Source organism: Microtus oregoni, unplaced genomic scaffold (genome assembly GCF_018167655.1).
Source record: "Microtus oregoni isolate MIOR12 unplaced genomic scaffold, Mior012 000012F_ref0000307, whole genome shotgun sequence".
NCBI lineage: Eukaryota > Metazoa > Chordata > Mammalia > Rodentia > Cricetidae > Microtus > Microtus oregoni.
Window position 1 is genome coordinate 22,853,905 of NW_024543071.1, and position 19,900 is coordinate 22,873,804.

General features: G+C 43.6%; 1 protein-coding gene across 2 annotated transcripts in view; it reads right to left on the reverse strand.

The window, feature by feature from the left end:
* The window catches only part of Pde6c (phosphodiesterase 6C), a 40,164-nt gene that overhangs the window by 4,915 nt on the left and 15,349 nt on the right, over positions 1-19,900 (reverse strand). For both annotated transcript variants that reach the window (XM_041661652.1, XM_041661651.1), the window contains exons 9-16: positions 18,240-18,389; positions 17,182-17,325; positions 15,798-15,866; positions 14,886-15,032; positions 14,537-14,644; positions 14,021-14,130; positions 6,242-6,329; positions 2,744-2,844 (exon numbers count right to left, since the gene is read on the reverse strand). In XM_041661652.1, coding sequence (XP_041517586.1) covers positions 2,744-2,844; positions 6,242-6,329; positions 14,021-14,130; positions 14,537-14,644; positions 14,886-15,032; positions 15,798-15,866; positions 17,182-17,325; positions 18,240-18,389 — 917 coding nt within the window. The remainder of the gene's footprint in view (positions 1-2,743; positions 2,845-6,241; positions 6,330-14,020; positions 14,131-14,536; positions 14,645-14,885; positions 15,033-15,797; positions 15,867-17,181; positions 17,326-18,239; positions 18,390-19,900) is intronic.

Genomic DNA, 19,900 nt, shown 5'->3' on the forward strand with positions numbered 1-19,900 from the left:
TCATCTATCTATCTATCATCTATCTATCTATCTCATCTATCTATCTATCTATCTATCTATCATCTATCTATCTATCCCATCTATCTCATCTATCTATCTATCTATCTCTATCTATCATCTATCATCTATCTCATCTATCTATCTATCTATCTATCATCTATCTATCCCATCTATCTGTCTCTCATCTATCATCTATCTCATCTATCTATCATCTATCTATCATCTATCTATCATCTATCTATCTATCATCTATCTATCATCTATCTCTCATCTATATCTATCTCATCTATCTCATCTATCTATCATCTATCTATCATCTATCTATCTCATCTATCTATCTATCTATCATCTATCATCTATCTCATCTATCTATCATCTATCTATCATCTATCTATCTATCATCTATCTATCTCATCTATCTCTCATCTATCATCTATCTCTCATCTATCTCATCTATCTATCTCATCTATCTATCTATCTATTATCTATCATCTATCTATCTATCCCATCTATCTATCTATCTATCTATCTCTCATCTATCATCTATCTCATCTATCTATCATCTATCTATCTCATCTATCTATCTATCTATCATCTATCATCTATCATCTATCTCATCTATCTATCATCTATCTATCATCTATCTATCTATCTATCATCTATCATCTATCTCATCTATCTATCTATCTATCATCTATCATCTATCATCTATCTCATCTATCTATCATCTATCTATCATCTATCTATCTATCATCTATCTATCATCTATCTATCTATCATCTATCTATCTCATCTATCTATCTATCATCTATCTCATCTATCTATCTATCTATCTATCTATCATCTATCTATCATCTACCTACCTATCATCTATCTATCTATCTATCTATCTATCGTCTATCTATCATCTATCTATCTATCTATCTTCTAACTATCTATCTATCATCTATCTATCATCTATCTATCTATCATCTATGTGTCTATCTACCTACCTATCATCTATCTATCTATCTATCTATCTATCTATCTATCTATCTCTGTATGTGTACTTGTTTGTATGGAGGAGAGGAGTGCCCATCTATCTCTGTGTAAAAGCCAGAGGTGGACATCTTTCCAGCTGTCCTCACTAACAGTCCCTCCTTATGCTGGGGTTCCAGTTGGTCACTGTCACTCTCAGCTTTTTGGACTGGTGCTGAGGAATCCAGACTCGGATCTCCGTACTTAACAGCATTTGCTTTACTTATTACCCCGCTTGCCAGCCCTTTCACTAATTTTAAATTGCATGTTTATTTCTTCAGGGTCTTGTCTTGAATCTGGCGTGTTAGTGAATGCCATATCATCCACTTGAAGTGCTTCAACATGAATATTTTTAATCAATCTAGAAGTGTCATGTCACCAAAGGCAAATCTTTAAAACAAAATGTTGTGTGGGAAAAACGTGCTGTGGAAAGATATTTACAGACAGTATGGTGTCATAGAGGGGGAAAGATTCAAGATGCACCCAGCAGTGCCACGTAGGAGCCTGAGTGGAAAGAACGGAGCATTTCAGTAGCAAGTGGCTCTCTCTGGAAAGTAAGAGGATTTTCCGTGATAGATCGGTGGCAGGAGTGCCCCAGCTGCAACACTGCTTCTGCGTCTGCCCTTAAAAACTTAATTCTGAGCCAGGTGGTGGCAGTGCAAGCCATTAATCCCAGCACTTAGAAGCCAGAGGCAGGTGGATCTCAATGAGTTTGAGGCCAGCCTGGTCTGCAGAGTGAGTTCCAGGATAGCAGGGCTGCACAGAGAAACCCTGCCTCAAAAACAAACAAACAAAAAACAAAACAAAACCCCTCAATTCTGAAGCACTTATGACATGATGGTTTCTCACTGGTGGGCTGTGAGCCCTGGGTGTCTGGATACCATGATGTTATCCTGGGCATTTGTAATCATAGTCAGGCTGTTTAATAGAGTTTTAAGGAGGATGATCAGGGCAAAATTTGACACTGCCAAAGTCACCAAATATTTGGATCCTATAAATAGCCCACCTCTTTCTAATTAACGTTCACCATGAAACTTCATTTCACTTAGGAGAGAATGCGCACATGCTTGGCATATCCGGTCTCCTTCGTCCTCTGCTGTGTAAAAACTCAGGTTCTGTGAGTTTACTTTGTGTGTTAGAATCATCAAGATTGTTCAATCCAAAACTCTCACAGGATTAAATTTCTGAGCCTGAAATAGCACATACCAGATTCTGGGCAAGCATTCTACCTCTGAACAAACCCAGTTACAAACTAGCCCCCGGACCATGGTGAATCACCAGGACACATCGCCATGGCATGCAGTTTCATGACCTTCTTCTTCAGGCCGGGCACCGCTGTCCCCTCTGTGCCGCCTCAGATCACAAGCTATTTAACAGGGCAGGCTTGTGCTTTCAAAGTTTATCTCCAAATAGAGTAAGTTCACTCTCAGTCAACTATCTTGAGGATAACTGCCATTCCAAAAAGAAAGGAGATTTCTGAGCCTGCTTTTAAAAAACGTATGCATAAGCGTGGATGCCTACAGTAGAGCCCAGGTGGAACATTATACCTCTGAAGTCAGTGTCAGAGGCCATTGTGAGCGTGGGTCCCGGGAATCCAACTCCAGTCCTCTGCAAGAATATCAAATGCTCACAAGGAATGAGCCATCTCTTCTAACTTCAGTGCGGGTCATGGAAGGCGGAACCACACCGGGCTCAGGAGCATTCTGATCCCCATCCTTATACTTACTTGAAATACAACGCCAGGTCAGTTGCTATGATTGCAACCTCAAACAAATGGATCACTGTTTCAAACTGCCGCTTGTTTAGATTCTGGAAGATGTTTAAACTCTGCAAGGTGAACAGTTCACAAGAAAGGATTAATTCATCAATTCACAATAGAACACAAGCACCAATTGACCTTTGATTCAACAAACAAACAAAAGAAGCCATACTTAGGGAGCTGATATAGCCTGTCGTTCAGCATTTTTTGGTGTCTGGTTTTTTTTAATGATTTATTTATTTTTATTTTATGTGCATCGGTGTTTTACCTGTGTGTATATCTGTGTGAGGGTGTCAGATGTCCTGGAGCTGGAGTTACAAACAGTTGTGAGCCACCATGTGGATACTGGGAATTGGACTCAGGACCTCTGGATAAACAGCCAGTGCTCTTAACCACTGAGCCGTGTCTTCAACCCCTGCTGTCTGTTTTTGTTTATCTCACAGTCTAAGTGCTCATCTCTACTCTATGTTGAGTAGGTCCTTGAAACTCTAAAAATAGGTTCAGCTCCTCTGTATCTACATTTTTAGAATAAATCACTTGTCCTCTTTCAGGACCATGTGAAAATACAACAATAAAATCAAAACTTTTTTTTTTGTTGAAAAGGGGGATGCCCAGTTGTCAGCCATGTGGCACTGCTGACCATCCGACCCTAGAGTAACCATGAGACCCCTGTCTCTCAGAAACTGCCGGCTGTGTTAATATCCACATGTATGGGGGGATATAATGACCCTCCCTTGTGTTATCCTTAAAATGGTCTGCAGTATCATATAAAGAATTAGTAAAACTTTTCTTCAGAGTCTTTCATTAATAATTTTTGTGTTTGAATCAGTTTCATGTCTTTGTTTTCTAGATAACCAGAATAGGCAGTGGGAGTGGCTACTGAAAGTCATGGTTTTCTGGTTGACCATTTTAGCCCTGCAGGACAGAGGACAGATGGACAATGGTTTTGCCACATGAAGGCGATAGTGACGAAACACAGGACCATTCCCCTGGAGGGAGAAAGACAGTAGGCTGTAGGCCCGTGTGGAGACAGGAGGAATTCTAGGTAGAGCGGAATGTTGAGGAGCTTGTGCCTCTACCAGCTTCTCGGTGCTTCATGAATGTCCTTAATCTCTGGCAAACCGTAACGCAGAGATGTTAAGCAACTTGCTTTGGGTTAAACCGCCAAATAGGGCAGGTGTGATATCTGAACCCATGTGGCCCGTCCACACAGTGAGGGTTCTCAGTTTTTACCCCATCCTGTCTTTCAGCAAGAAGCCAGGGCCAGGTCCCAGCTTCACCACGGATAGCGGTGTATACTGGACACAGCCCTAACATCCGCCCTCGTTTTCTCAGTTGGGATCAACTTGTCTTTTCAGCTGTCTAACTCATGGTCTGTGCTCAGTAAAGACCCATGCAAGGTCAACTCCAGTGAAGCAAACCTGGGGAATCACTCAGAAATTAAGATTTCTACATGTTAACTCACTATTATATCTCTATTGATCTTATTTATCATATAGAGCTTGAGATCAGCTCCAGTTTAAAATGAAACTAAACAAGGTGTTCAACCCCAAACCAAATCTGGCTGTCAGCCATTCCAGACGACCTTTGTTCTAGACATGACAAGCTTTCATGGAGGCCATCTTTTTACATCATCTGGAACGAGAACTGGCATTTCTCAAGGCAAACACAACTGGTGGACAGGAATCTATTTTGTTGTTTTGTTAAAACATTGAGTTCATTGTTCCAACTACAGTCAGTGTTTTTAGATGGACAGTCAAGCGATAGCCAGCAAAGTCCCAGATTATAGGAAAAAAATGTCTGGATTAAAATCATGTTTCTACTTGAGACTATTCACAATGACTTCACTAGGCATCTCAGTTCAGATCCTGCATGGATTTTCTCTGTATATATATATTTTTTTTAAGGCATGGCTTTAAGTAGCCCAGGCTGTGTGGCCAAGAAAAACCTTAAATTCTCACCCTCTGCCTCTCCCTCCTAAGTGTCCGGGTCATAGGCATTCCACCACACACCACACCACCATGCTATAGCAGCGAAGCTCGTCCTGTGGTAGAAGGGTGAACACTGCTCTTTTTGTTTATACTTTTCCCTCATATTTCATCTAATTCTTGAACTTTTATAATTGAGATAGGGTGTTGTTTCTAATTCCTAGGTTATTAATTCTTAAAATATATAAGCACGTAATACTTCATCTCTCTATCCCTGCACATTGTTCTGAAGACATTATATAGAGAGAGGCAGGTGTGCCCAGACAAGCCAGGAGGCCTAGTCTCTAGCCCACTTCTAGCCAGGCCAGCCCCTAATTGCTTAGCTGGTGTGTGTGTGCGTGTGTGTGTGTGTGTGTGTGTGTGTGTGTGTGTGCGCGCGCGCGCGCGTGTATGTATTCTTACAAATTTAGCTAACAATATCTCCACCTAGTCACTTGGGTCACAAGCTGCTTTCTCTCTAGTTTGGAATACAGGCAGCCCTATCTATGAAAGATAAGGACATTTCAGTTCAATGTACTACAGTCTGAAAAGCAAAATGTCTGAGTGATGACCACAAGAGACAAGTTTGCTGAACAAATTCCAAGGATTCCTCCTGTTAAAAATATGAAAACTTTTAATGAGCTGATTTTCCTTACAGAATAATAAAAAGAGCCACACTGTTTTCTAAAATATAAAAGACAGATATTATGAGCTAAAGCGTCAATATTTTGTGATCAATTTAACTGCTCATAAATGAACTGTGTGATTGTGTTGTCTAGCAACGATGTTGACAGACGCTTACACAGCTGCAATCAGAGGCTGAACGGCACTGCAGACAGTTCTTGAAGAGACAGTATACATTACTGAGAGGCAATATTCCTTTTCAGAAAGAATAACAATCGTTTGCACAGCCATCAAAGTCAGGCTTTCTAGTTTGCATCTCTGACGCCAGCAAACACCTTAACCTGAAGCATATGGAGAGGAAGCGGTTTGATTTAGCTTGCAGATTACAGCCCATCATTGGGGAAAGCCACAGCAAGAACCTGAGACCTGAGCTGAAGGCCAACTCTGACGAAGGAACACTTCTTACTGGCTTCTTCCTCGTGCTCACGCTCAGCAAACTTTCTTGTACAACCTAGAACCTCCTGCCCCATGAGTAAGAAAAATAGTGTCTGCATAGCTGTTAGTCCCCTTTACATTTTTAAATAGATGGTCAGGGTGCCCAGAGCCCTTTTGAATTCTTTACCAATGATCCCAGAGATTCTGTGACTTTTGTGCCTCTTTTCTTCTAGGTCTTAACTACTTGCAGCTTGGTATTTCAAAACCTGGATGCGGTATAGCAACTTCTGCCATTGCACTGAGGCAGGGGCATGTAGACTATACTTGGACAGGGGGACACAGCGCCAGTGTTTTCACTGAAGACCGATGTTTCCCCCGGGCACTTGGGATAGTCTTAGATCCAGAACCTGTAAGCTTCCCAAGAGAAAAACTCTCATACCTCATCCTGCAGGAGAGTCTTGCTGTATTCCAGGTGATGTCGCTCTAAAATGGAAGTCCCATGAAGCTTTGCAAGTGGAGATGTGGACCTGGGATGAAAAGGATACGGCAAAGATCTTCCGTTTAGAGATCACACAGAAATCCACCCACACAGCACCTTCGCTCTTCTAGAATTCCCGTTCAAGTCTCATCTCTTTCCCTACTCAATGTCTATGAAAATAAACAAATACAAACTATTGGAAAAGATTATTGTTAATGTAGAAGGTAAGAAAGTTACTTGCCAGGCATGGTGGTGCACACCTTTAATCCTGCCACTTGGGAAGCAGGCAGATGGCGCTCTGTGAGTGCAAGGCCAGTCTGGTCCACATAAGGAATCCAGGACAGCCAGAGCTACATGCATACTGAGACCCTGTCTCCAAACAGTGAAAAATAAAGGGGGCGGGGAGCAATGTCTAAGTGGTTGAATTATTTGAATCATTTAGACTACTAAGTTTGATCTATAGGTAAAATCGTTAGGTTCTCTGGATATGTGGTGCCGTCCTATGACTTATGTAACATCCAGCAACTGTGTAAGCTCATGGATTCTCTGTATAGAAAGTGTCCATTAAGAGCTTCCAAGCTGGAGAGATGGCTCAGTGGTTAAGAGCACTGGCTGCTCTTCCAAAAGCCCTGAGTTCAATTCCCAGCAACCACATGGTGGCTCACAACCATCTGTAATGAGATCTGGCGCCCTCTTCTGTCATGCAGGCATACATGGAGGCAGAATGTTGTATACATAATAAATAAATAAAATCTTAAAAAAAAAAAAAAGAGTTTCCAAGCTGAGCCTGGGGATCACAAACCTGTAACCAAAAAGTTGAGGGAGGGAGAATTACAAGACTAAGACCAGCTTGGGCTACATAGCAAGATCCTGTTTCAAAAACCATAAACTAATTAAATTCATTAATTAATAATCCCAGGAAACAATTGCAAGTCAGTATAAAGTGCCATTTCTTTCCTCCCCGAGGTAATAGCATACATTTGAAATTAAGATCCTCCCTTCGTTAAGTACAAGACCGTCTCTGCGAGTGAGGACCCCACTCCCTTGATAACATTATTCTTCAACGCCACCTGCGCTGGGAGGGGAAGACATGGTAAATACAGAAAGGCAAAAGGCAGTTGAGCAATGCTGGCCACGCCTTTAATGCCAGCACTCTGGTGACAGAAGCAGGTGGATCTCTGCGAGTTCAAAGCTAGCCTCGTCTAAGAGCCAAAGTTGTTACACAGAGAAAGCCTGTCTCAAAAACAAAAAAAAAAAAAAGAAAAGGAAGAAAAGTGACAAGAGCTCGAGACCAAAATTCTGCAGGTTATGGGAAGATTTTCCAGGGAAAGACAAACAAATCTTTTGAAGGAAAATATCGGAAAGCTGGGTGGCAGCCCTAGAAATTTTCCTTTCATACCACAAAGAACAGGCCTTTGTGAGGAGGAGGCATGGCCAAGTCACCGTGGGCGCAGTAGCCAATATTATAATTGGTCATTTAAAACAAATATTTTAGTTCTACAGGATATCAGCACCAGAGATTTTTTTTTAAGTTCAGTTTCAATTAGAAGAGAGGGAAATGTTTAATTCCTTTCAGATACTGCAGAAAACTCAGCCCTAAATGGGACACATAGCCAGCACCGCCTCCTCCCATGGCTCAGGGATCACTGTGCAATAGGGAGCAGATGTCTAAACGGGGGGCAGAGAGAGCCTACGAGCCAGAGGCAGTGGATGACCCTGAGGAACTCATGTCTTCTACATACAGCAGGGCAGCTCCTTTCGTGAACTCACAGTGGGGGCGACACTGTGCACAAGACCTTTGCCAACACGAGCCAGATCAGATTCCAGGATGGAGTGGGAGATGAACACAAATTCCTGCTCCTAACTGTAGAGCTAAGGGCTATATTAGCTTCTGGGAAAAGGAAGGGTCGGTTTCCTCAAAGTGTGCAGCCCCTGATAAACAGCTCAGGCCCCAGTGAAAGACCACACAGCGAAGAGCATTTGGGCAGCACAAACGGGTTTTGGTGGGCAAGAAGATACAAAGTGGACGCGGAGGGGAAGGGAGTGAATCTGGGAAGAGTCAGAACAAAAAGGGACAAATGTGACTAAAACATGTACAAAAACTCAAAGAACTAAAACAAATTATTAAAAATTTAAATTAGTCAAATTTGTTATTGGGAAACTAAATATTTGCTCACTCTTGAAGTCACACTTCACATATTACTATTACAGAGTTAAGGAATATTTCACTACACAGAGGGATAACCAAACAACAGACAGAAGCATGTCCATCTAAACCACAAGGAGTTTACAATTAGGACACACTGATACCCTGGGCCTCCTTATACCAATATCCCGAGGACGCAGCTCACATAGAAGGGACTGCCAAAAAATACTTATGATGTATTTAGGGATCAGGAAGCATTGGATACATCCAGATGGAGAGGGATGGCAAGGAATAATGTGCCTAGACTCTTCACAAACAGTATCCTGAGAAACACAAGAGGAAGAGACTACCATGCGTTAAAGGAGAATAAAGATAACCAACAATGATCTGCAACAGATGATGCTTATCTCTCCAATCAATTGGGGGTGCTGTGGAGGACAGTATTGAGGTGACTAGAAAAATTATTAATTTTAATTTAATTAATTAACAATTAGCTTGCACCAAACAATATCACAGCACAGCTGTAGAATTTCCTTGGGGTGGGGGTGGGGCCACTGTGCTGTGTCTCCGCGTACAGCCCTCTTATGCTTGGGAAGCACGTGCTGAAATAATTAGGAACAAAATGCCTGGGTGACTGCAGGTGACTCACAGATACTTCAGTAACAAAGAGAATTGATCTATGTGTATACATATTCACACACATGTATTATAGGAGAAAACTAACGTGACATGGCCGTCTCCTAGAATGGCAGTTTTCAGAAAAGTTACTGAAGATGTTGAAGCTATCTATCTTAAGGAGAAAGAAGAAACATAAAAATCCGTACTAGTTTTCCATTTTTAGAACGTCTGACCACAGTGAGCTTGAACTGACAAAAACATACAGTTCGTATTGATGTTGTCTATCCATGTAGGCAAAAATGACCAGAGAGGAGTTTGAGTTCAAAGGCAATGTGTGCGGTTTGATTATTTAACCCACTGGGTTTCCTTATCTTCCTGAGAATGATCCTTGAAGATTAAAATTCCAACAGGGGTGACAATCAGGTGAAACTGGAGTGACTTTTCAGCCCAGTTGACCGATACATAATCATCTCACAGATATTTGAGGACATGTGTGTCATTGGGAGACCATCTACAATATTCCCTGGGAAATTCTGAGGTGATGGTTTGGTAACCAAAGGCTGGACACAAAGTTTTCCTCAAAGTTCAAGAAGTAGAAAGTGGTGTGATTTGTGCATGAGAGAACGGGGAGATTGGTTCTGTAATTGCTCAAATAGATGGTCTATAAATAATCACTGAGAGCTTCAGAGAAGATTTGGGGTGAGGAAATGATGCCAAAGCAGTGTGATCGGCCCTTCTGTGGAAACCTAGTGACAGCGGGGTGGCGATTTCAGCCAGTCACTTGGGAAGGCCCCTCCCCCATGGAATCCTCCATGAATGTTGAGATATGGGTTGTATTTATTTGTGAATGTTGGGATATGGATTGTATCCACCCAGCTCTCACTGAAATAGCTGGAGCAGTACTTAGGGGTGTGGCTTTGTTGATTGTCTCACAGTTGGTTTCCTGAAGCATCTTTCCAGTCATGTGCTGGAGTCCTACCCTTAACTCTGTCCTGAAGTACATTACCATCACTCAGCTGAGCGTCGGTGGAAATATGACTACCTGATTTCCACATGACGAAACACTGGGGGGAGCATCTTAAATCATGCTCTGACACAATGTGACATAAATAGACCTTCCTTCCTTTCTTTCTCCCTTCCTTTCTTTTTCCCTTCCTTCCTTTCTTTCTCCCTTCCTTCCTTTCTTTCTTTCTCTTCCTTCCTTCCTTTCTTCCTTTCTCCCTTCCTTCCCTGCTTCCTTTCTTTACTTATTTTTAACCTTTATTCTTCTCCCATACATTACATCCTGACCTCTGTTTTCCCTTCCTCCACTCCTCACAGTCCCTTCCCCTACTCATTCTCCCCCAGATCAACTCCTCCTCTGTTACACTTCAAAAAAAAAAAAGAGCAGGCCTCCCAGAGATATTCACCCAGTATAGCCTAACAAGATACAATAAGACTGAACACAAACCCTCCTATCACAGCTGGATATCGCAACCCAGTAGAAGTAGGGGTCCCAAGTGCAGCAAAAGAGTCAGAGACACCTCATTCCCCTCCACACACACACTTCCATTATTGGGAGTCCCACAAGAACACCAAGCTACAATTAAAAGTAGGTTAAAGGCCAGGTAGTGGTGCACTCAGCACTCAGGAGGCAGAGGCAGGTGAATCTCTTGTGAGTTCGAGACCAACCTGTTCTGTGGAGATAGTTCCAGGCAAACCAGAGCTACACAGAGAAACCCTGTCTCAAAAAAAAAAAAAAAAAAAAAAAGGTAGGTTAAAGAATTAAGGGCTGGTAAGATGGTTCAGTAAGTAAAGATACTTGCCACCAAGCCCCAAGTTTGATACCCAAAGAACCCATAGGACACACAGAGAGAACTGGCTCCAAAATCTTGCCTTCTGACCTCCAAACATGTACTGTGGTGCTCAAGCACACACACACACACACACACACACACACTCACATACACACTCACACACACACACAAATCAATAAGTGTAATTTTAACAGTTTTGAAGAACCCTTAATTTTAAGGTAATGAAATTTCAATTTCAATAGGATTAAATATAAAGTACTTCAAGGCATGTCTGGATTACCGTGCCAAATTTTGGGATCCACAGTTTTGAAAAGACATTAGCCAGATGATGGTGGTGCACACCTTTAATCCCAGTACTCAGAGATGCAGAAGTAAGCAGATCTCTGTGAGTTCAAGGCCAGCCTAGTCTACAGATTGGGTTCCAGGACAACCAGAGATTTAGAGAAACCATGCCTCAAAAAATTAAAATAAAGAAAGAGAGAAAAGAAAGAAAGAAAAGAAAGGAAGGAAGGACATGGCATGAAAATGCTGGAGTGCAGAGAATCATTATAAACAACTATCCTGTAGGAACTTCTGCTTGAAGAGCAGTTCAAGCCCAGTGGTGTGGCACACGCCTATAATCCCAGCATGCAGGAAGCTGAGGCAGGAGGATCATGAGTTGGAGTCAGCTTTCGCTATGTAGCAAGACCCTATTCCTCCTAGGCAAATGCCTCAAAGTTTTCAAAATCTTAGTGTGTTCAGCCTAGAAAGCAAATATTTTGGTAAGAAAGATGTTCTAATCCTCTTTAATGCATGAAGAAGGGACAATGGGTGAGAACCCATACTAATCCCTGCAGCTCCAGAGACCCAAACGAGGAGAAATAGAAATTATATAGAAGGCAGACCAATTTCAGGTCAACATCAAGAGTCCCTTCTTAGACTCATACCAGAATAGAGGGAGAGCCCGCCTTGAGCAGACGGGTCCTCCACTACAGAAAATAGTCAAGGGCAGACTGCAAAATACAGGAGATGTAGAGAGGAAGCTAAGGAAAAGCTGTCGTTCTCAATATTCTTCTGAAAACTGCTGCATTTGTCCAAGGAGACAGAAATATCAGAGAACCAAAAAATAAGAGAGCAAAGGGGGATGAGAGGGGAAAGAAATCTACAAACACACAAAGGATGGAAAAAACCAGCTGGCTGGGAAAACAAAGCGAGCGGAGAGTCCACAGGAACTCTGGAACAATCACACGGGAAAATGGGAGCTTTCAGGTGTTATCAGAGGGCAGAGTCTGAGTGTGAGAGATAACGGGTCAGACATCCTGGAGACAAGGATCAGACCAAAGGTGCGGGGTCAAGCCAGGAGTCCCCTGTGTCCCAACAGCTCTGGTCACTCTGCGGGAGATCTTCCCACCACCATCGGAGTGAGAAGAGCAGTTGAGTCTTATCAGACTTTCCAGTGACTACGTTTGCCAGTGGAGTGGGATCTCTGAAGGATCCCGAGCAATTCTTCCATGAAGCAGAAGTACATAAAGGGGCTTGCCATGGGCTTTATTTATTATTTGTTTGTTTGTTTGTTTTGAAGGTCAGTTGGAGAGCTCATTTGATTCCAGGAATTTAATGGAACTGTTAGAGGGTTCAACCACGCTAAGGGTAAAGAAGATGGCCTTGTCCCCAGTCTGGTGTCATGAAACTCTTCTGTCACATACATTCATTATGTCTGGAAATGGCTGGAATACATCAACAGATTAGATACCAGGCCACTGTGAGGCCCGGGATGTGGCTCCATCTGTCCTGAAAAGCATAGGCAGGAAGGTGCCTCAGCTAGCTCTACTGCTGACTATAACCTAGGACAAGTCTGACTTCATCTTCATCTTTGAGTCTGTTTGCTCATCCCTGAGAGAGGGGGATAATGTGAGGCAGCAGGAGGTGAAGTGAGACAAGGCCTACCACGTGTGTCCATCAGCCTCCAGCCCACGGGAGGTGTTTTACCCACTAGGCTTAGCGGCACACAACTGCAGTCCCAGATGAGGCGGGAAGATGATAAGATTAAGGTTAGCTTTATATAGCAACATAATCTTGGTAAAAGAAAGAAAGAACAAAAGAAAGAAAATTAAGTGAAAAAGGGTTGCCCAGTAAGTCTTAGTTTCTTTGGAACAGAACACGGGGAACTCCACTGACACCCCCTCACCCCTCTGCCAGGACCATTGCCTTAGGGAGGACATAATGGCCAGCATGGACTGGAGCCTCAGGCATGGTGACATCCTGGGAAAGTGCTTCAGTGGAGATGCTCCTTTCAAGATGAAGGTTGATAGCCCAGTTGTTCAAAGTGGGAGGAAACTGCTCTTCACTCACGGAGTGCCTTTATCTGAAGTCCCTGACGCACATTTCATAGGGGTGATGTCACCTGACTCCCACAACAATCTTTGACAGGTCGATGTTATAGCCATGTTCAAGTTAAGAAACCAAGTCTCAGAATCAGTGAGTTGCCTAAGGCTTTTCATCCAGGAAGTAGTTGGAGCCCACAAGCCAACACACCAAAGCCGTTCCTGGAACACTTCACTGCTTCAGGAGGATGCTGCGTCAGGTGTTAGGAGCTGAGAGCGGAGCGTGACTGAGGGTTCTATGCGCCGTATGCCAGCTAAGCTTTGCAGCTGCACACCATTATCCTAATTCCTATTGTCCAGATGAGGAAATCAAGGCTGAGAAAGCCAATGACTTGAAATCTAAGTCTGTCCGCTACAAGTCTGCACCTGCGTCTTTACTCTTCCTTTCTCAGCACAAGGGAAGGGGAGGGCATGGTGATGCGCTAGTAGAGCAGCTGAGAGGGGCCTGGTGCACTCAAAGGACCAGGAATTGAAGGATTACAAACCCCCAAAAGACATGCTTTTTAGTCTGAGCAGGGGAGCCATCCCTGGGTATACACTAGTGTACGCCTAAGATTAATATACTCAGATATTTGAATTCGATACTCTCATTAAAGCTGCCTGAACACAGCTGGGGAACCCCAGAAGTGGAAGCAGAAAGGAATGAGGCATGCGAGCACCATGGGCAAAGGGCAGATGCTGCCACAAGGCTACAGCTGAGGCGGGATAGAGTAGCCCTGCCTGAGACCATAAATGAGGTAGAGGAAGGGACTGGAGGACAGGGGGGCTCTTTCTTCCCTCGCCGGCATCGGTCAGCGCAGGGCACACATTCACTTACTTCATTTGGTACAAGTTATTGGTGCCTCTGTGGTCGATATCATGGCAGAAAGCAGCCGCGAGCATGGCAAAGGCTTCAAGGTCTGTGTAGTATTTCTTCAGTCGCCCTGTCTAGAAAGATATATGAGTACGTATTTATAGAGGTCAGCACATCTTATACCCAGCGTAGCCCAGTCTGACTGCAAATGAGGCGGGGGTGAGGGGTTTGGCATCTTGCTTCCACCAAAAATTAGTTTTGTGTTTAGTGACTCTTGTGTTATCCCAGGCAGTTTCAAAACCTAGGACATGTCTGTATCTGCCTTTAAAATGGCAGACATATGAATTTCTGATTGATAATCTAGCCGAGTGCCCAGGGAGACCCACATCTCTGGTAGCAGCTCTGGAACGATGTGCGTCTGTCCATGAATGTCAAATGATAAATCAGACATGACGGGCTGCAACCGTTTCTCATTCTTTCTCAGATGGGAACTGTTCAGAGTTGCAAACCCTTCCAGCGGCTTCCAACAGTGCTACCTACCATCAACAGCGTGAACATGGTCTGCCCCACATTGAATCCATGCCGCCAGTTGTGGTAGGTGACAGGGCGGTACCCTTTCCGCACGGTGTACATCCACCTCGTAAGAACCTGTTACCCAAAGGCAACAACACTGTTCAGACTTTAGAACAGAATTCTAAAGGGTAGGAGGCCCCGGGGCACGCTTATCTAAAAAAGTGTGTCGGTTCTGTTGACAGAGCTTAAGCCATGGTATTCTCAGAGTTAATGATAATTCGAAATCCTAACTTGAGCTAATCTTTGGAACTGTGGAAAACATCAGTAAGGCACAGCAACAGAACCAAACTGCTTCTCAAGCAAAATGCCTCCTGACCTCTACCGGTACTTTGAATTTCTCCACCGCGTTTATCTCGAAAAACAGCCGCAGCCCGCATTTAACCAGCTCGTGCTCCGTGATGGGAAAGTCGCTGAAGCAGAACTCGTACAGGTCTGCCGCACTTGGGTCCGGCAAGTCCTCCTTCTGTTGACACAGGACAGATGGGTGCAGGTGACATTCGGCTGACGGCCTGTTCCGCCACACACCCAGTATCCAAGGTAAAGGGGCTGCGGAGATGGCTCAGAAGCTCAAGGTATTTGCACCAGGACTGATGACCTGAGTTCAGTCCCCGGAACCCACGTGACAGGGAGAGCACCGACTCCGGAAGTTAGCCTCTGACCGCCACCATGTGCGCCATGGCACGTGATTCAACCCCCCATCCCCACTCAATTAATTTATCGAGTAATTAAAAAGAAATACAATGATAAAAGAAACCCACGTACAAGTCCCTGAACCACACTCAGCCAACAGTCCCTGGACGGAGTTCCCCTGCAGGTCTGGGGTGGACCACAGAGCTGCTGCCTGCTCCTCCCTCTTGGTGCTTTCTCTCCCACTATGGTCCCTGCCCTGAGAAGGGCTGAGGTCTGTCACCCTGGCATGCCCTCTGGGATGGCTATGCTGTGACTGGAAGCTACTAAGATAACTCTAACCATGGTCTCTCTAGATCCCGAGGTACCTCTTGCAGGCGTCTAGTTTAGCTAGGATTGTAAATGATCTCTGTGGACAGAATCATATTGAGCAATGATGGCGAAAAGCAGAAAACCAAAAGGTCAGTATTCAGAAGAAATCTTTCCTTCCAGTCTTGGAAAATGTCGAGGAAAAAGAAGCTCAACATTGACTTGCAAAGCGAGAATGTGTGCCCCAGCCAAGTCTACTGGGAGAGCACAGGCGTCAGAGGGACACACTTACCAACAGGGCCAGGAGCTGCCTTTCGTCACACTCTTCGATTGCATCTACGTGGAACTTCTCTTTAAATTTCTATAGTGGAAAAGCAGTAGAAGTGTAAAATTTCTACAAAGATTCCCATCTGATCCCTCTACTATTAAGGCAGTTAAGATAAAATCGAGTTAGGCTTCACATGTTACATCTGAGCCATTCTGCTTGGGAAGAGCCTTACGGCACGTGATTAGGAAGAATTAGATCAAAGAAACGATCTAATGCGATTGAGTTCTCTCCCTTGCCCAAACATAGCGGTAGCCATCTTAAAGCCAAGCTATGGGCTTCAGGTAGGCAAGAAAGGAAGAAAGGAAATAGGTGGCTTACCTCTCTCTCCCTCCCTCGCTCCCTTCCCCCCCTCGCTCTCTCTCAATTGCCAATAGCAGTTGCACTTAATTCGTGCATGTGTGGCCATTTTTATCATCTTAACGCTTTAGTGAAGTATCTTTTAACTCCCAATGACCCCAGCAAAACAAAACCAAATACCCCACACTATACTACACCTATATACACACTCAAAAGACTAGAAAAAAAGCAAGAAATAAAAGCAATTATGTGGCTGGGCGGTGGTGGCATTTGCCTTTAATCCCAGCACTCAAGAGGCAGAGGCAGGTGAATCTCTGTGAGTTGGAGCCTGGTCTACAGAGATAGACCCAGGACAGCTAGAGCTACACAAAGAAACCCTGTCTCGAAAAACCAAAACAATAGCAACAACAAAAAGTGCTTATGTGATGTGGTCTCCCCTTCCTTTTGTGGTAATTAGAACATTGCCAGCAAAAATCCAGTGGCTCCCTCATCAGAAGACAATGGACTTGATCCTGCCACTTGGTGAGATTTTTTTTCAGTGAGACTTTTAGAGACTGCCATGTGAGCAAAGAGTTTAAGTCACCAGGTAGCTGCTGGTCCACAAAAGATGAGAGGCCATAGAGCAAACCAGACTCACAGCTTGGTCACCAAGGTCAGCCAGAGCCTGCTCAACCCACAGCTATGTAAATAAAACATAGGTGCCTACTAATGTAGGTCACCGAGATGATACAGCGGTTGTTACACAGCACTGGAGAAGAATGACTGACGGATACATTACTCTTCTTCAAAATATTGCTTCCCTCACTAGTATACTCAAATCTTGGTGTCACTGCTTCTGCTCCTACACGCCCAGGAGCTGTTTTTCACAAAGTGCTATTGGAACGCTGCAGTCTGGATTTCCAGGAAACCTAGCTCACTGGCTGACGGAGCTCCTCCCACACCTTACTGTGTTCCCCTCTTCTTATCCCAGGACTAAGTCTGACTCCCCAGTCACTAGGTGATTTCCAGAAGCTGAGCTTAAATGCCATCTAGGACTGGATGCCCCACTTACCAAAATAGAGCCGATTTCATCGGGGGTGGCTTTTGTGCGGCTCATGATCATTTCCTGGGCAAGGTCCTTCCGGCTTTCCAGTTTGTTCAGTCTCTCATAGGTGTCAGTGTTTAGGAGAGACCATCCAAGAAACTGGGTTAAAGTCTGAAGTGTAAGAAACAGTGGCTCAGGTCCTCCACAGCTGAGGCAAACTTGCTCTGTGCACAATGTGCACACTTTCCCATAACGATCTCCCTTCCACCGCGACAACCCAGTTCGTTTTTAAAGTTACTTTTATTATTTTAACTATTACCTGAGAATTGCATGTGTGCGTATAATGTGTTTTAATTAAATTCACCTTTATTATCTTTCCAATTCTTCACCTATCGCTCGCTCCACCACCATTTCTGCCTCTCAACTTCATGTGCTTAAACCACTGGATCCACTTAGTGCCGTCTGTATGTGCGTGAGTGTGGGACCCTTACTGGAGCATGAGTAGCTTCCCAGAGGCTCTTTTCTGAAGAAAACTGAGCCTTCTCCTGAAGCCACCAATTTACTGTTGTTCCTTGACTAAAGGATAGAACTTCACAAACCCTTTCCCCCATCTGTGCTGCCAACCCAGCTGCTTGTATCAACAGAAGGAAAAAAATATCTGAATTTATTACCCAGACAGTAAGACTGACTAAGCTTTTCTTTTCAATACACCATGCTTCCAGAATATTCTGCTGCAGGAAAGGAATTACAAACACAGTAAAATAAAGTAGGATCTAAAAATTAGACAGGCGTCTGAGGCCAAGAATGGGAGAGATTATAGAAGAGGAAGGGGCGGGGGATAAAAAATATTCTCTGCTGTTTTTATAAGATTGGAAAAGAATTTGGGTGAAATTGAAACTTTGTACTCGAACATAAAAGGTTGCAGTGTAGAAACCCAGAAAAGAAATGACACAGCGGCATCTTGATCACAAGAATGAGATCATGTCTCAAATGTTCTTCAGAACGTCACTCCAGACCAAGGAGTAGCCATGCCGCCGCTGTCATTTCGTGATGCTCAGATGCCTCTGTTGATCTTTCCTGTTTACCTCGGTGATGTGCTCATCATGCTCATCAAAGGGCTTCCCGTCCTTCCTGTTGTAAAATGTAGCCACTCCCACAATGTCTTCTTTCTTGTTAACGATAGGCAGGGACAAGACATTTTTAATGACCCAGCCAGTTTCATCTACTGGTCCTTTCTATAAACAATAAGAGAATTTAAGTTACTTCAATATTTTCACTTTTCAATTTTGAAACAACTATAGATTTACAAGATGTTCCAAAAGAAATGTACAGAGAAATCCATGAGCTCTTCACTCAGTTCCCACCAATAGAAACATCTTCTGTAACCACAGTACAGTGCCAAAAACCAAGAAACAGACAATATACAATCATAGTCCTTATTGGGGTCTCTCTAGATTTATGTGTGTCTTCGTGCTTATGTGTATGTTTATCTCTTACGGAAAATTTCAACTTCTATTAAAATCAACTAAACTATCCCATCCCACAATAAACCCTAGACCTACAACGACCACTACCCAAACACCACTTAGCTTATTTTAAAGTAAATCTTAGGATGAGAGCGTGGTTAGGATAAGTACTCTAGGCTGTCCATTCAAATGCACCAGAACTAGGGCAATTGTGTTTGGACACTGTAACTTTCCCCTTTGCTCTGCACCCCTGGGGATGAAAAGGGCTCTTATCCTTACGTTACCTCTCTGCTTTTTGCACTGTTTTCATCTTACAATGTTTGTGTAGTTAATTTCTTATGTTAGGATCTTTCTGTTCAAGTACTTAGCATAATTCCTATCTAACCCATCAAGATAGACTTTCAGGTTATGCTATGTTGTGATTATGAAAACCAGTGAGACCCAATGGCAAGGCAAGCCCCAGGCCAGTTGCCAGAGTTATGAGTCAACCATGGGTCTTATGTCAAGATGCTCCCATGCCAGTGGGAGGGATGCAGACAAATAGCTTCAGAAGTGCTTCTCAAAATGTGACCCATGGACCACAGTGTTGTGGAATATTAATCTTAACCAGGCAAAGATGTGTTACATTTGTCTATGCTTTGGAATATTACTTGAACTGTGTTACTTTTGTTTTGCTGCATCTGTTTAATTATGCAAAGATGTGTTGCATTTGTTTCACCTTGTCTGCCTAAGGCACCTGATTGGTCTAATAAAGAGGTAGTCCAATAGCTAGGCAGGGGAGGGATAGGTAGGACTGGCAGGGAGAGAGAATATATAGGAGGAGAAGGCTAGTCTGGAGAGGAATGAGAGAAGAGAACGAAGAGAAAGAAGGGACACACCCAGGGCAAGAAACCAGGTAGAAGCCAGACAGCCAGATGTAGAGACAGCGGGAAAGTAAGACATACAGAAAGAAAGAAGGTAAAAATCCCTGAGGCAAAATGTAGATGAAGAGAAAAATTAGAATAAGAGCTAAGATAAGGCACAAACCCATCCACAGACACACACACATGTCACCCCACCCACTCACCACCCTTCATGAATACATGTGTGGTGTGGGAGTGTCATCTATCAATCTGTTGATTTCACTGGTTAAGCAATAAAGAAACTGCTTGGCCCTGATAGTTTAAAACATAGGTGGGAGGAGTAAACAGAACAGAATGCTGGGAGGAAGAGGAAGTGAGCTCAAAGAGACGCCATGCTCCGCTCTCCCGGGTAGACGTGATAGCTCTGCTCTCTGAGGC